The sequence below is a fragment of the Balaenoptera physalus genome, assembly GCF_965194825.1.
Source record: "Balaenoptera physalus genome assembly, chromosome: 4".
In the NCBI taxonomy this organism is placed as follows: domain Eukaryota; kingdom Metazoa; phylum Chordata; class Mammalia; order Artiodactyla; family Balaenopteridae; genus Balaenoptera; species Balaenoptera physalus.
In genome coordinates, this window is record NC_138891.1 from 71,265,726 (window position 1) to 71,281,665 (window position 15,940).

The 15,940-nt window shown below is 41.9% G+C and overlaps 1 protein-coding gene and 1 long non-coding RNA gene across 6 annotated transcripts in view; one reads left to right on the forward strand and one right to left on the reverse strand.

Moving 5' to 3' along the window:
* The first annotated feature begins 499 nt into the window (after positions 1 to 499).
* On the forward strand, positions 500 to 14,794 carry LOC309660682. The gene is made up of 3 exons (XR_014263539.1): positions 500 to 6,064; positions 9,837 to 9,964; positions 12,681 to 14,794. It is a non-coding gene; the product is annotated as an uncharacterized lncRNA (long non-coding RNA).
* Positions 7,094 to 15,940, reverse strand: part of ATP13A4 (ATPase 13A4) — a 139,034-nt gene continuing 130,187 nt past the window's right edge. For 3 of the 5 annotated variants that reach the window (XM_082461432.1, XM_082461434.1, XM_082461430.1), the window contains 3 exons: positions 14,807 to 14,895; positions 12,301 to 12,381; positions 7,094 to 7,748 (listed from right to left, as the gene is read on the reverse strand). In XM_082461432.1, the coding sequence (XP_082317558.1) occupies positions 7,536 to 7,748; positions 12,301 to 12,381; positions 14,807 to 14,895 (383 nt within the window). In that variant the 3' untranslated portion in view covers positions 7,094 to 7,535. Of the gene's footprint in view, positions 7,946 to 12,300; positions 12,382 to 14,806; positions 14,896 to 15,940 lie in introns of those variants that run through there. The other 2 variants (XM_082461433.1, XM_082461438.1) reach the window with 2 other exon arrangements.

Here is a 15,940-nt window from a genome sequence, read left to right on the forward strand (position 1 = left end):
CTGGGACACCCGCTGTGCCAGGGTTAGGTGTGGGCAGACACAAATATTTGGCCTTTGCCAAGTATGACTCTTGGCATCCAGACCAAATAGATTACAGGATCCCTCTAGGGGGGATCTGAACCTATAAAATTGTCCCCAGATCAAACCAGTTTCCAATTAGTCATGGATTGTGGCTGAATTCTTGAGGCTATTTAAGAAGCCCTTATCCAATTCTCAAGGCTAACCTTGGGCTGGGTCAAGAGAGAACTGACTCAGCTTTCAGGAAAAAGCATCCAGCCAGCTGTGGAGCCACTTTATCTTGTACTTTGCCCAGTTCCTGAGCAGACCAGGAACATGGCATGGCCTTGGGGCTCTGAGCTGTTTTCTCAGAGTGCTTTACCCCTTAATATTCCTGTATATGATTTCATGAAATGCACCTTCACCTCCTGGATAGGTATCTCTCCTATCTTTATAACCTATGTTTCCCTGGTCACATAAACCTGGGACCGTAGTCAAAAACAGGATCACAGAAGCAGTGCCATGCTGAAGTCTCTCCTGAATCACTGAGAAGATCCACGGAGTACTGCAGTAGGGCTCCTGGTGACAGGACGCTCTCCTCTCCCACACAGACACACAGAGCACCACTCTGAGATGATCTCTGCTGCTTCCATGAGGCTTCTATGGGTTTTATCTGACTTGGAGGTTAGTTGCAGGGGACCACAAATTGCACGCCACTGTAGTCACACCTCCCCATTTTCCATCTTCTTTAACCACTTTCTACCTCCCTTAGCCATTTGGAGACATGCTCAGGCTGTTTATAATACTTATAGGTCTCTGTGTGACACCCTCAGCCAGTAGCAAAATGCATATTCCTCTGGTGCTCACACAGTCACATCACTGCAAAGTGACAGAGGCCACAGGTGTATTCCCTCTGCTGTGCTTTTATCACACTCTGACACACCGACCACAGAGTGGGCCCCTAATCTCTATCCCTCCCCCTATCTCTATCTCTATCTCTACCCCTACCCCTGTCTCTGTCTCTATCCCTATCTCTTTCTCCATCTTTATCTCTATCCCTATCTCTATCTTTTATCTCTTTCTCTCTCTTTTCATCACAGCTTTCTGTTCCTTGGGCCCTTGCAAAAGTTTGTAAAGGTAAGGTGAAACCAGAGAACAAATTGGAAAATACAGAGCCAATTATACTTAAACTCTCCCCCTGTTCCCTAATATCCATTGTTTGGTTTTTGAAAAAGTTTGCTTGCCTCAATTCTCTCTTCCCTTGGTTGAGTACCTTTCTAGGAGAGCCTCACAAATAAACCTCTAGTGTCCTCTACGTATTGAGATGGGCTTTGTAGTATATACCTAGCTCTTCTAATTCCACAGCACACTTCCCCCACCCGCTATACAAACCATGTATATGTATATGTATATACATATGAGCCAAACTCATTAAGCACAACATTGGAATCACTATACTTTTATACTTTTGGTTGTTTTTATTCATAACCCTAATGTTTTAGTTAAGCTTCTTTGTATTGAATAGAAAACAGATGTTCACAGACAAAGGAAGGGAAATAAATCAACAAAATGTCCCAGTGATTATATTTTTTATTCAATCATGCCACAGCTGCTTGCGGAGCCTCAACCATGGCCCTGTGCTGCGTATAGAGTGGGAAAATGAAATGAATCAGACTTGGTCCCTACCCTCAGAGAATGTGCTCCTAGTTAAATGGGGTTGTGTAGGCATTGGAGGAAATTGAAACACTACTGGATGATAATACAAGATAAAAAGAACTGCCTGCTACCCAAAGGATGGGTATGTATAGTGTGATGTGTGTGCAGATAAAAGAGGTCTCCCATTTGGTTTGGCAGATCCGGTGGCATTATAACTGGATCTTGAGAAATAGGTGGGATTTGGATGTATGAAGATAAGAGTAACAATTATAGAGAAAACAGCATGGGAAAAGGTATTGGGGTAGGAAAGTGGTTACTGTATGCTGCGAATAAGTGAATTACAGAATGCTGGGAATAATAAGTGAGTTATTGAGTGTGGGAATGACAGTTTGCTGCATTATAGAGTACAAGGATGAGAAATGTCTGAGATGAGGCCAGATGTGGTCAGTGCAAAGGGTCTTAAATTCCTTACTAAACGATGTGTATTTTATTTGGTAGATAATTTAGACTATGAAAGGTTTCTGATCATGGACGTGGCATGATCAAGTTGGGCGATAAAATTCATAGGGACCTTGAGAAGCAAAACTAGAAGAGAGGCTTCAGCTGGGGAGACCAGATAAGAGATTCTTATATTCAGGCAAGTGGTGGCCAACGTCTTGGAGGAGAGGAAGTTCTACTCGAGAGATACCGCCAAGAGAGCGCGCAGGGATTTAAGAACTGATTGGAGGGGGATGGGTGGGACTTTTCATTGCATGCCCACGTTTGTGGTTACACAAGGAAAAGTCCTCACTTACCCACAAAGCCTTCTTGATATCACACAGAACCACCACTTTTGGCTTGTGATACAATGTGAATGGTGCCCCCTTGAGTTGTGCAGTGCATAATACATGCAACGTATGTGAGACCTTCTGGCAGCACTGTCACCCTTATCCACAACTTCAAACTCAACAGAGTTTCCATAGTCAATATGTGTGCAGCCTTTATCACAGGCCAGTGCTTTATCAGATTTTTCATGAAGCTGAAACACTAAGGAGAGAGAATTGAAAGGAGATGGCAAGGAAATAGAGCTGGGAGAGTCTGGATAACCCTTTGAGTACTCTACATTCAAACATGGATGTTGCTCTACAACATGTTACATTCTTTTCCCTAGTGGATTAGATGATTTGATTAGCAGAATCTGGCTAGGAGTGAAAAACATAAAGGACCTTCCTTTGGAAACCTATAGACTAGGATTTTAGACTCAGGTCACCCATTTCCTAAGTGTGTAATCTCAAACAGTTGGGATTTTTTCAACCTCAGTCTCCTGAAGGGTTGCGCAAGTATTATGTAGAAAACAAACCGAGCTAATGGGGTGAGGAAACCCTTGGATAAAGTGGTCGGGTCAGGGCAGACTTTTTTGGAGAAGTGACCAGTGAGCTGAAACCTGAAGGAGAAGGAGTCAGCCATGAGGGTAGGGGTTGGTGGGAGAGGGGGGAGCATTCAAGGCAGAAACGATGGCAAATGCAGTCTTCCCAGGGAAGGAACAAGCTTGACATGTTTGGGAATGCCAGGGTGACTCACTCCTAAGGCTCTGTCAACACCTCCAGGAGAAGTGTGTTTTGTCATTGTTGTTTTTATTTGTATGTTTGTTCAATTTTGAAGAAAGTCATTTCGTTGTTAAAGTTTAGAGGGTTCTTTTATCAAGTCTAATGGAACCCAAAGGACAGCCAATGTTGTGTGGCAGCAATTTTCAAGGGTTTTTCCTTAAGCATAAAGAAGTGAGCATAGTACAAAGCCACGAGAGAATTCATATAACCCTAAAAAAAGCTGTACAAAGCAGGGGCTGAGCAAAGTTCAAGCAGAGATACAAGTTTCTGCTTCTGGAGACTGAAGGCAAAAACCAGAGCTGTATCTGATCTCATGACATAGGCTCACAGATCTCTGGTTTTATGATTTTACTCTCTCAGCTGTGGGAGTTGACCTCTTCTGTGATTGATGGTTAGGTCCAAGAGAACTTCTAGGAAAACTAAAAACTCTTTCTGGAGGAATTCATACTCGTGATGGCAGTCCATTGGACAGTTGCCTTGTTTGCTTTCTTGATTGTTGGTGCTGCAAACATCCTGGGGAAAACAACATGGAAGAGTGACACAGCAGAGACTTCGCAGGCAGAGAGGTCCCATGTCTGAATGCAGCTCCAGCTCCTCCACTCACGAGCTGTGTGTCCTCGGACAAGTTACTAAGCCTTTGGAGGATTTGGTACCTCATGAAAAGAAGGAGGATAGTAATCCTTGCCCTGCCTTCCTCCTAAGACTGTTATGAGGCTTAAATAAAAGCACGAGTGTACAGGTGTTTTGGAGACTGTAACGTCCTGTAACAAAGCAGGGAATAATAGCATCTGCAGTGTTAGAAATGCCTGGGACTTTGTAAAGATGTTGCTTTGACTCAGCATTACTGGAGGAGACCACACCATTTTATTATCCAGAATGAAAGACTTCACTGCGGAGAAAGGGAGACTGATTTTAGAACAACAGAATGATAGATTTTCCTTGCCTCCTTCGTACAGAATAAATTATTATAGCATAAACAACATACAAGGCTCTGAATATATAATCACTTTTTCCAGTCATCACATCTGCAAGTGTGTAACGCACACTTCTGTGAGCACATAAGGACGCACATGGCACAGCCATACTTCCATTCTCTATTTCCATCATTGCATATTTATCAAGGCGAGCCTGGAGTCAGGGTTCTTCTCTATGGGTAAGAGCCGTATACCTTGGAGTAAACATACAGGGGACCCTCCCAAATGGTTTGGACCAGGTGACTATGTCCTTTTCTCCTCCAAGTCCTGGTCAGGAAAGCATATCGGGCACAGGTAGCACTGCCCTTGGGCTTGGGGCACTGTCCCGTGTTCTTTTTCTCAAAATTTTCAAACACCTCTTTCTGAGAAAATACTCACATCAGAAGTATCCCCCAGCTGTCAATTTGGCAGTCAGGGCCCCGCTCTGTGCAACTTTTGTCTAGGTTCCTGTTCCATCAGAAGCCACCTTCCAAGGTACAGAGCCATCAGCCTGTGCATCCTCACCATGGGACCTCCCCAGCCTAGCCCCCCACAGGGTCAGTCTGATATCTGTGTGGGCAGCAGTCATAAAAGGTTCGCATCACAGCGTGAGACTGAGACACTGGGCGTATCAACCCTGAAAGGAATCCTGCAGGTAATTGAGTTTCATCTGATACTTGACTTCCCTTGCTTATTGGTCTTTGAATATCTGCTGCAACCACCAATGTCACGGAGTGCACACAGAAGTCACCAGCTTCCCCCTCTGGCAGTGCTGACTGTTAGGGTAGTGGTCTTCGTGTCAGCCTGAAGCCACTCGCATCATGCTCTTCACCCACTGGTGGTGCCACCGGATCCAGGTCAGAGCTTCCTCTCTCACGGTAACTCCTTCAAGTGTTTGAATACCATTCTGGCGTCCCCTGAATCCCCATTTTTCCAGGCTAAGCACTTCCTGGTCTTTCACTCACTGCCTCTGAGATGTAGTTCGTCTCAAGAACCATCTTTAGAATGAGTCCCTTTTGGCCAAGATTTTACGGCTGTTTGGCTGGTGAGGAACCAGAGTCCTCCGTCCCTGCTCCCTGCCAGCTGTGTGTGAACTGCTGAGGATGGAATCACTTCCGATCAAGACAAAAGCAGCTCAGAATTGCAGAAAAACAAACAGACACCTGTGGTTTGGGGTTTTGTTTTGTTTTTAACACACCTCTAGCCTAAGGCTGGCAGGATGCCTTGAATTCATTTGAACAGGAGGCCCTGGTATTAGCAAACGCTTGCCTCCTTGCACCTGGCAAAGAAGAAATTCACTCTTTGACTGTGAGATCACACCATGCACCCCTGCCCTGTTGGAGCTTAGTAATTAGGAGGTATTTGGAGGTAACAGCAGGTTCGCTGAAGATTTGTGTCCAAGGGCTGGGTGTGCTCTCCTCACCTTGAATCTCAGCTTTCTCATCTGTAAAATGCAGATGGTAAGCCCTTCCCTGTCTGAGTCCCAGGAGGATTATGTAAACAGACGGCTAGTGGAGGTGATAGCACTTGGTGAGAGGCTTTTCAAAGTATGAACGGTGCACCCCACGCTTGCTCGTCACTAGGCTGCAGACTATCTCCAGCTTGCCCCTGCCCACAACTTTAGAAAGATGAGAACAACTATCAGTTTTAGAAAAAGACATTCAGAGCTTCCATATCACTGCCAAGGCTGACTTTGTCAAAGGAAACATTTCTTTCTGTACTGAGGAAGACAAAGATCCTGCAGCCTGCTCTAATGATTCTTCACACCCTATTTTAAAACCGGAAACGACAAGGTAACTTTGTGGCTGAGAAACACCATGTTCCAGAATTATCTGCACCATGCTCCAGAACCATGCTCAGGAGTTCAGCCGGGTAAGGGAATGCTTGCAGATGCTCTTGGGAAGTAGCCAACCAGCCAGAGACTCACTCCCTGCCCGGAACATTCATTTAGGACTTGATGTTTGCCATGAAAATGTTGCTTTTGCTTTAAAATACTATTTGTGGATGTTTTCCTAGAATTCAGTGTTGTCTGCTGAGCTCAATATAACCAAATTGTACTAATGATAAAATAAGGGAAATTTTTGTTTTCTGAAATCTAAAGCCCCAAGCTTAAGAAATGCATACGTTGTATGAGGACTTACGTTAATGATAACATATAACGTGGTAGCACAAGACTAACTTTTCTCAAAATAATAGAGCAGAGGAGTAAAAATTCCTGGAATTGGGCACACGGGATGTGGTTCCTGGAATCGGGCACACGAGATGCGGGGTTCCTAAAACATAGACATTCACAGCGTCAGGAGCCAGAGTTTAGTGGACAGTTCTAGTGCTCTTTGATTTGTGCTACTTTCCTTTCTTTTCCAGGAATATGAGCCAGACCAACTATGTAATTTGGGGGACCCTTGTTAAAAATAAGGATTTTCAAGATGGCAATAGCAGAGTATTAAACCAACAATGGGACCTTTCTGAGCATGAGACCCTATGAGACTGCCAGATCGTATGCCCATGAAGCCAGCCCTAAATACAGGAGACTGTACTCCCCAGTTTCTTTGCCAATTCCCTGGTTAATGTGGTGTGAGTGATGGGAGAGATGTGTACCACTTTGACACAGTGAAGAGCCTCCATCCTCCTTCCCCATCGCAATATACATGGAGTCCTTGTGTTGAGTCGGTGGAGCCATCAGACTGGAGCAGTCACCACTCCGAGGAGGGCTATACTAAAGAGCCACCCGGATCAAGACAGAAGCTCTTGAGTGTTAAGACACTGAGATACTGGAGTTGTTTGTTATTGCAGCATCGGCTAAGCCTATCCTGACTAATACTTAGGGGAAGGCCGGAAATGGAAGGAAACATCTCAAATCTGAAAAGTACCATAAAGGAAAGGAAACCAGACAGTGAGGAGTGGTGTGATGGTTCTCATGCATTTGTTTTTCCATCAATGAAATAAGAATTCAAGAATGATCTTTAACATGTTTACAATTCTATGCTACTTTCCCTCAACTCATTTAAAAAATATATTACCTAAGAAGAAAGATTAAGTACTCTCCTTCTCCTTTAGCCTCCCAATCTCTTGGCCCATTGCCATCCCTGGACCATTCTTGAATCACTGAACACCTCTAATACTTTCAGAAGCCAAGAGAAAAACACTCTCCTAGGGCAGTGTTCTGTTCTGTAGAAAGTATTTTATCAAAAAGACTTTAATTTGTCACCATGATTGGACAGGTTTTTGATTCCAAAAACTCTAGCTGATATTGTAAGAGTCTCACTGCTTAAAAACAAATCACTGAAACTGGTCCCTTCTGTCATCGTTACTATGTTATATAAACTTGGATATCACAATGCCTTCAAAGTTGTTCCTCGTTGCTCTCAAACACCGGGTTGCTGTAAGACACTCCCCTGCCACACGCCGGCATGTCAGAGTAGGAGGTCTGGTTTATGGGGGGCCAACTGGGGTCATTTGCCAAGGCCCTCTGCCATATCCGATACTGGCTTTTTGATTGATAGCCAAAACATCTTTTGATTATCATCCACAGGGCTCTGTTTTCAATGATGGCCTCCTGCAAAATAAAAGAGTTACTGTTTACAATCAGAGGTTAAGTGTTTCCAGAATACAGCCTTCCATAGATCCTCATAAGGCACTACTGCATTGACTGCTTCAATCCAGCTTGACAAAGAACTTGAGCCTCTGACAAATCCAAGGTGATTTCATGTGATAGGTCATGGCTTCTCAAACTTTTCCACTTAAGAAACTCTTCTGGAAGAAGAGAGAGAAACATAGTCTCAAGAATCCAGAAACATAGCTTGAAGTAGTCTGCCTCAAGGATTTCATATGTAAATTAAATGTAAAACCATCCAAATTCTGCAGTTCACTCCATATCACATCCGTATGTGATTTAATATAAATGACACTTAAAATTATCTACTACCAAATGGTATTGACCTTATAGAAAGATATGCCATGCTTATGATGTGACTTGGGTGTACCCTGGCACATCACTGTGTAGTCATGAACACAGGTAAAATTTGGGATGTGGGCCACAGTTTCGGAGCTGGACAGATCTGGATTTGAATCCCAGCTCTGACACCTACTATGGGCAAGTTAATTACCCCATCTGAGCCTCAGTGATTAGAAATAATAATTCCTTCCTCTTATATTTGTCATTAGGATTATATAACTCCCCTTACAATGCAGAGCATGGCATGGCATAGCTACTTCCCTTTACCATTCTTCTGAACTATTCATTTAACAAATGGCTGTGCATTGCAGCCTTATTCACACAAGCCTCCAAACTTCACCTACAAATATTTCATTGCAATGCGTTTTTTAAGATGACAAAAGGTATGTCCTTTGAAAACATTTTGGACTGGCATTTTACTTCATGAGTTAGACTGAGCCTTGAATAGAGCCCAAGTTATAACTTATAATACATAGCACATGAGGGGTTATGTTAAATTCATTTTTTTCATCATATGTGGTCACAGAGATTGACCATCTTATAAGTTATCATGAAAGAAACAAAGAGGAAAATATGAGGACCCAAGCTGTCCCATAGAATTAGAACTGGTTTTGGTGTCTGTCAGTGGTATCTTTGCGAAACTGAAAGAGTTAATTCTGTAGGATTCTACAAGGAACTTTGCTAGAGATAGTGGTTTCCTAAAATCCACCCATCTTTGTCATCTGAGTCCACTGCCCATGGAAATCATAGAGAACAGCTAGTCTGAATATTCTCTAAAAACTGATCATCTGCCGACAGGCTGTTAAACACTCACACAGCCATCTATCAGCTTCTTGCAAACCTCAGGGATCACCTAGCCAAACCTGTTCCCTTACTTTCCCAGAGCAAGGTTTTTTGTCCTCCTTAATTAACAAGAGAACAGTAGTTCTCCTTAGAGCTGAGATAAGGCAGGATCATAGGTATTCAATTAAAGGTTTTAAAATCTAACTTATGTCCAGGAAATCTTAGCAGGCTTCAGACAAAACAAATGAACACACACACACACACACACACACACAGGCACAAGACATTAGTGCTCTACACAGTATCTTGAGCTTTGTTACAATTCTACAAATGTGATGACCTGTATTACTTTGCTGCTCTGAAAAGGGAATCAAAGAAAGCACTGAGAAATAAGCCGTCCTGTCACTGTACATTGTAAATTAGATGTAGAATGAGAAACAAAAGGAAAGCCTTGATGATATACCATTTCTTAAAGAAAAAAACAAAACTTCATCACATGAGCTCTTCTGACAGACATTCAAATAATTCATATATATATATACACACACATACATATATACACACACACGCATTCACACAATGCATAAGTAATAAAAGGGAGGGTGTTAAAGCTATCCACATTAGCTCCTCTGCTTGTTAGCAGGAGGTTAGATCATGAGACCCAGCAAGTAAGGATAAGGTCTCACTCAAACTTGTTTCGTGAGTATCAAATTACCGTCTCCATCTGCTGGGGGTGGGCAGGCTCACTTCTTACATTTAAGAATTGAATAAACCTTTACCCAGCTCCTAATAGAATAAAGCAGTTGTTATAGCTAGTAAGATGACTTCTTGCCATAGTTTAATGGCAAGCAAAAAAAGAAATGTATACCCAGATAACTATAACGCTTGTCTTCTTTCTCCCTGTAGATTGTGAGCTCTACCCCTCTGCTATTATTATCCTTTTCACATCATGCCCTAGTACAAGGCACGGGTTCAACAAATGCTTGTGGAAAGAGTGAATGAATAAATGATTGCTAGACACAAAGTAAGGAATGGTAAGTACCACAAGAGATAACATAATAATAAGAGCTTATATTTACTAAGCGCTTACTATGTGCTTTTCACTGTTTACATTTCATGCTCACAGTAACCTATGAGATAAGGTACCATTATTATCATCATTTTGCAATAAGGTACCATTATTATCATCATTTTGCAGATGAGGAAACAGAGACACAGAGAAGTGTAGTGAACTTGACCAAAGTCAGACCACAAGAAAGGTGGAGCCAGGATTCAAACCCAGGTAGACTACTCTGCAGCTATATTCTTAGCTGCAAATATACTGAAGGAGAAAGGCTTCCTGCTGGGGGATTCTGGCAGACTTTGTTGCTTGATTACCCTACAGCCCATTCCTCCTGGCTCTTCTCTGCCCACCTTGAAAAAAAAATCATAACTAGTCTAAGCCAATTTGTCTAACTTTTTGGCATAGATCCACTTTCCCAGAGTCCTTTTCTACTAAAGCTGACTATGAGACAGAGTTCTGAGTAATGAGGCATAAGAGGAAGCCTTCTTGTGGGCTGCAGGAAATTTTTTGCTTCCTGATAAAAGGTTCATACTTGTGGGAAAAAAAAAGCTTGCTGGTACCTCTTCTTCCATTTTTTTCCTGCACTGAAAACAGACATAAGGCCAGCTACATGGGAGCTGGCTGGGCCCCATAAGCAACAAGCACAAACATGAAGGCCAACATCTAAGGATGGTGAGACAAAAAGGTGGAAGAATGTAGAGCCCCAGTGATGCCACAGAGACACTAAACTAGATCTGAAGCCACTGGCTTCCAATCTTCTTGTTAAGTGAGTCAGTAAATATCTTTGTTGTTTGCACTGTTTGCTGAGCTTCGTTACTTGCCTAACTGATCCAGGCATCAGGAAAAATTTATGAACAGGCTAATACTCTAGCTGTGCCACAGAGGATGGAATGGTATGTCAATATGCAGAAATGGGGAAAGATGTACTAGACAGAAGAAATAACATGATCATGGACAGGAATAAGATATATACATAAGATTATCCCTTAAAGGACAAGGACCATCTTTCTGCAACTCCATAAGAGGACTCTCATGGCAATGCTCTTTTATTAATTCGGTGGCTTTGGGGACCATATTGTTTAGCACAGGACTCCTCAGTGTGATTCCTGAGTCAGCTGCATCAGAATTACCTGGCAACTTATTAGAAACAAAAGCTTGTATCTACTTCAGACCTACCAAATCAGAAATGCTGGGGCAGTGCTGGACAATCTGTGTTTTAACAAGCCCTCCAGGGAATTCTGATGCCCACTCAAGTTTGAGAAGTCCTGGTTTAACAAAGAGATCGATGCTCCTTATCCTAATTCTATGTCCTGTTCCGCCACCAGCTCCTGCGCAGCCTTTACCCTGCTTAGTAAGGAAGGCTCTGGAGCTCCTGCATACAAAATACTGCAGGGCCATCAGGCCCCAGGTGCGCCAGCCCACCACGAATCCCCCCTCACTGGAACCAGTCTGGGTTTGTAAGTGAGAGCAGGAATGGGGACAGATGGAGTCTTAAAGCTCATCCCTCCTACAGAATGGATGCCTTTTCTAGGGCGCCCCCTCCCCAAGAGTGGGCTTTAAGAAATGGGGATTGTGTCTAACAGCCTTGAAGGAGGAGAGAGTAAAGCGCGTAGCAAGGCAAATGGGGAGCACAAGCTCATTTTCCTGGGGAAATGCAGCATAAAGAATAAAAGCTGGGAAAAGCTCACTCTGAATCTCATTTCCCATCTGTAAAGTAAAAATGATAGAAGTTGTTCAGTGAAAGAAGCCAGACACAAAAGGCCACATACTGTATGATCCCCTTTATATGAAATGTCCAGAATAGGCAAATCCATAGAGACAGAAAGTAGTTTAGTAGTTGCCAGGGGGTGAAGGAGGAAGAAGGGGAAATAAGGAGTGACTGCTAATGGGTGTGGGATTTCTTTCAGGGCGATGAGAATGTTCTGGAATTAGACAGTGTTGGAGGTTGCACAACTCAGTGAACATATTAAAAGTCACTGAACTGTACACTTTAAAAAGGTGAATCTTATAGTATGTGACTCATATATCAGTTTCTTTTGAAGAAATTTGAATGAATTGAGTTGGGTCTCTATTTGTGAATTTTAGAAATGGATAGGACCTTCTCCCATCCTCCCCAGCCCCACTTTACAGATAGGCAAACGAATGCCTTGTTTGGAATTCATCAGAGGGAAGCGTCATTGCTCATGTTGCCAAGGAAGGGAGACCCTTGCACTGTTGAACCTTGTCAGCTAAAGCTGTTCCTTTTTCAGACTCCCAGAGAATGCCTCCGCCGCCCCAACTAGCAATCAGCAACCTGAGGCCACTTACCTCCACGACAAGGGACACAATGAAATTGGAGCCGAGCATAATGACAATGTAGACCCTCCACAGGACAGGAGTGCAGAGCAGCTGGTGGGAGATGAAAAAGCACAGTCAGTCCGAAGACTAATTATGCTGCAAAAACTTCATGCTGTTCACAGTGTACATGCAGGGCTTCTAACCACACTCATTCTTGTGAGACACTAGACACCTCTGATGGGCAACTTTGGCTTGACTTTCTTGGAATCGCGCTGCAGTCTGAAACTCAACTCATCCAGCTCGCGTTCCTTCCCTCTGTCCTTCTCAGGGGTCAGACCCACATCATAGTGTGGCATCCTCCCCACCTCCACTGGCTTCCTAATCTTTTTTTTTTTTTTTTTCCTTCATAGGTAATTCTTCCAATAACTTTCTTACACATCTCACCTCACCTGGATATCTCCGTCTCAGAAGACTTGGACAAATGTAACAGTTTGCTACTATTTGTGTAAACGTGGTAGAATATACATATAAGAAATGTATATGGACACATGTATAATACATATCTGAAAGTATGTAAAATAAACTGGTGTTATCAGTTGTCTCCAGAGAGAGGAACTGGTATTCAGGGGAAAAGGATGGGAGGGAGGTTTTCATCACATAACTTCTCTAAACTTCTGAATTTTAAACCATGGGAATGTTTTCTCTATTTAAAAAAATATATGAATTAAAAAAAATGAGCAATAATTAGGTTGCAAAGCAGCATGATTCCATTTAAAATAAAATAAACTTCATAAATCAGTCAAACACACATTTATAATATATGAATTTTCAAAGATGGAAGGCTATAGTCAATAATGTTACAATTTTCCTTACCTGCATAGTTACATTTTCTAAAATGCACCCATCATTTTATGTAATAAGAAACATAATTATTTTTAAGGTGAGCAATAATCCTTTGCAGAATCTTTTGAAGTCACGCTGGCAATGACTCTGCACAGGTTCCCTCCAAACCAAATACGTTCCTTATTTTTTTACAAGAGGTCCCAGCCCCTCTGAAACAGTTTTCACTAACTAAAGAGTGTAACTAAATCCAACATGTTTTAACCTTAACTTCTGCAGGATTAAGGAATTTTAACTCATTTAGAAGACTAGTGGACAAAGACTGTTTATCTCCATGAGTACCTAATCTAATTCATGAATACAATTATACTGTTAACCACAGTAATACAATTATAAAAATGAAAAACTGAATGTAGATATTAGTTTATATGTCAAATCTCACCATGGGTTTGTGAAGGTATTGCTGGTTTGGAATGCACTATGTATTCCAAATGCTTGTCTACATTTAGGAACCTGATCTACAATGATCAGTCAGTCAGTCATTGCCATTATGTGCCATTCGCTATGCCAGGCACTGGTAATACAAGAATGAATAAGATAGGATCTTGGCCCTCATGAAACTTATCTTTGAGATGGAGAAGCAGACAGGCAATTTTACAAAGAACTAAAAGCTCAGTTCCTTTTATCATCTCTGCTGTATCCTATTTATTGGCCTAAAGGACATTTATTAATGATTAAGTTCTAATTCAAAAGAAGAATAGATTAGAGGAGTCAAAATATACATTTTCCCTTGCTTGAATATGTAAAATTTCTGTCTCTTCTAGAGTTTCACAGTTGTCTCAAAATTACAAAACTGTAAGAGAGTACTTGAGGTAAGATATGGATCTTTGAACCTAAGTTTTGCAGACATTAAGTATGTAATACAGAAAAACACGTTTTTAAAGAGTTTTAAAAAAAGATGTAAATACAGATTTGAGAATTAACCCCAAAAGTGTTATAGGCAAAACTGTTTTAAACAGCTTCAAAGCAAAACCATTTAAGAGAAAATTCTCTCACATTTGAAAGAGAAAATATATAAATAGAATTTCCAATCTTACAGGGATCTTTTAAAGGAAAAATGTTCAATGCTTTTGAAATACTTGAAATTAAGGCTAGACAGAATTTTATTTCCCGACCAGCTTAAACAAAAAATATGAATAAATTCAGCATTCATTTTAACCCTACCATCTCAAAAGAATAATAGGTGTCAAAAATCCATGTCGGGGGCTTCCCTGGTGGCACAGCGGTTGAGAATCTGCCTGCCAATGCAGGGGACACGGGTTCGAGCCCTGGTCTGGGAAGATCCCACATGCCGCGGAGCAACTAGGCCCGTGAGCCACAACTACTGAGCCTGTGCGTCTGGAGCTTGTGCTCCGCAACAAGAGAGGCCGCGACAGTGAGAGGCCCGCGCACCGTGATGAAGAGTGGCCCCCGCTTGCCGCAACTAGAGAAAGCCCTCGCACAGAAACGAAGACCCAACACAGCCAAAAATAAATATAAATAAATAAAAATTTAAATGTTGGAGCACACAAGAGTCCCATCTTGAAAAAATAAAAATAAAAAAAGAATCCATGTCAATTGCAATTGTGGCCTGCTTTTTGAAGTCAGGGTGTTATATAACTATAAAATATCATCATATCCCAGAGATAAGACTTACATCCAGACGCCTATATAATTCTGGAATATCGGCAAATAGAATGAATAGACACACACTCAGCTGTATGACCAGCACAAGGACAAATATATCTGCGGAAATAAGAACACAAGCTATCATTTAGAGAAATCTGAGTCCAGAGTATCGCATCCATTGATACACATACTCTAGATTAACACTGATTAGATTTACTTGATTTCTACATCCAAACTCAGCAAAATAGATGAAAAGTACTCATTTCTATGCAATGGGTCTCACCTCTACGATTTCTATGTATGTCCTTGAGGTAAGTGGAAAATTTCACATGCATGTTATATGTTTCAATTAATAAAAATGGGACATACATATAGGGTAATACTGACAAAATAACATTTTCAAAAAATGCCTTGGAGATAACCAAGTATCTGAGTCTCTTTAATGCAAATCATCTGCCTTCCATGTATGTGTATAGCTGATTCACTTTGTTATAAAGCAGAAACTAACACACCATTGTAAAGCAATTATACTCCAATAAAGATGTTAAACAAAAATCATCTGCTTCAAATCCTTTTCTGGGAAAATGGAGGGCTGTAAATAAACAAATGTTTGAATTGCAATCATGCGGAGGTCAGCATTCGATTGCTTCCTCATCCCAAGAAGAAGAGCAAAATAACTTTCTCCAAACAAATTTTTCTGAGGATATTGATTCTTCAACTTGTGCTTCTAAATTTTCCCAATTAGAGGGGTAGTGATGCTATGCAAATACATGTCCCAAAAGCTAAACAGGTCACCTACTTCTCCTAACACTCACCCCCACCCTCAGCCCAGACTCTAAGGAGGTGAGAGGTACTTTGGCCAAGAATCTCAACAACTTTCTATAGTCAGGCTCCTCCAGGCTGGACCCGCTCCCAGAACTGCCAATCACACAGTGTCATCCCAACCATTGTATTCATGGCAGGAGACACTTCCAACTGAGTGCTGTGACCTTCTCCCCATCTCCTCTGAGATGAATTCTGACAAGTACTAACAAGCAGAGAATTAAACGTGTCTTCCCAATTTGGAGTGAACCCATGAAAAGATACCTAGAGACAAATTTCTAGGGAAGGGAAGAGGTGGATTAAGAAACTCTAGTATTTAATGCAGCTTTGAGGGAGGTAG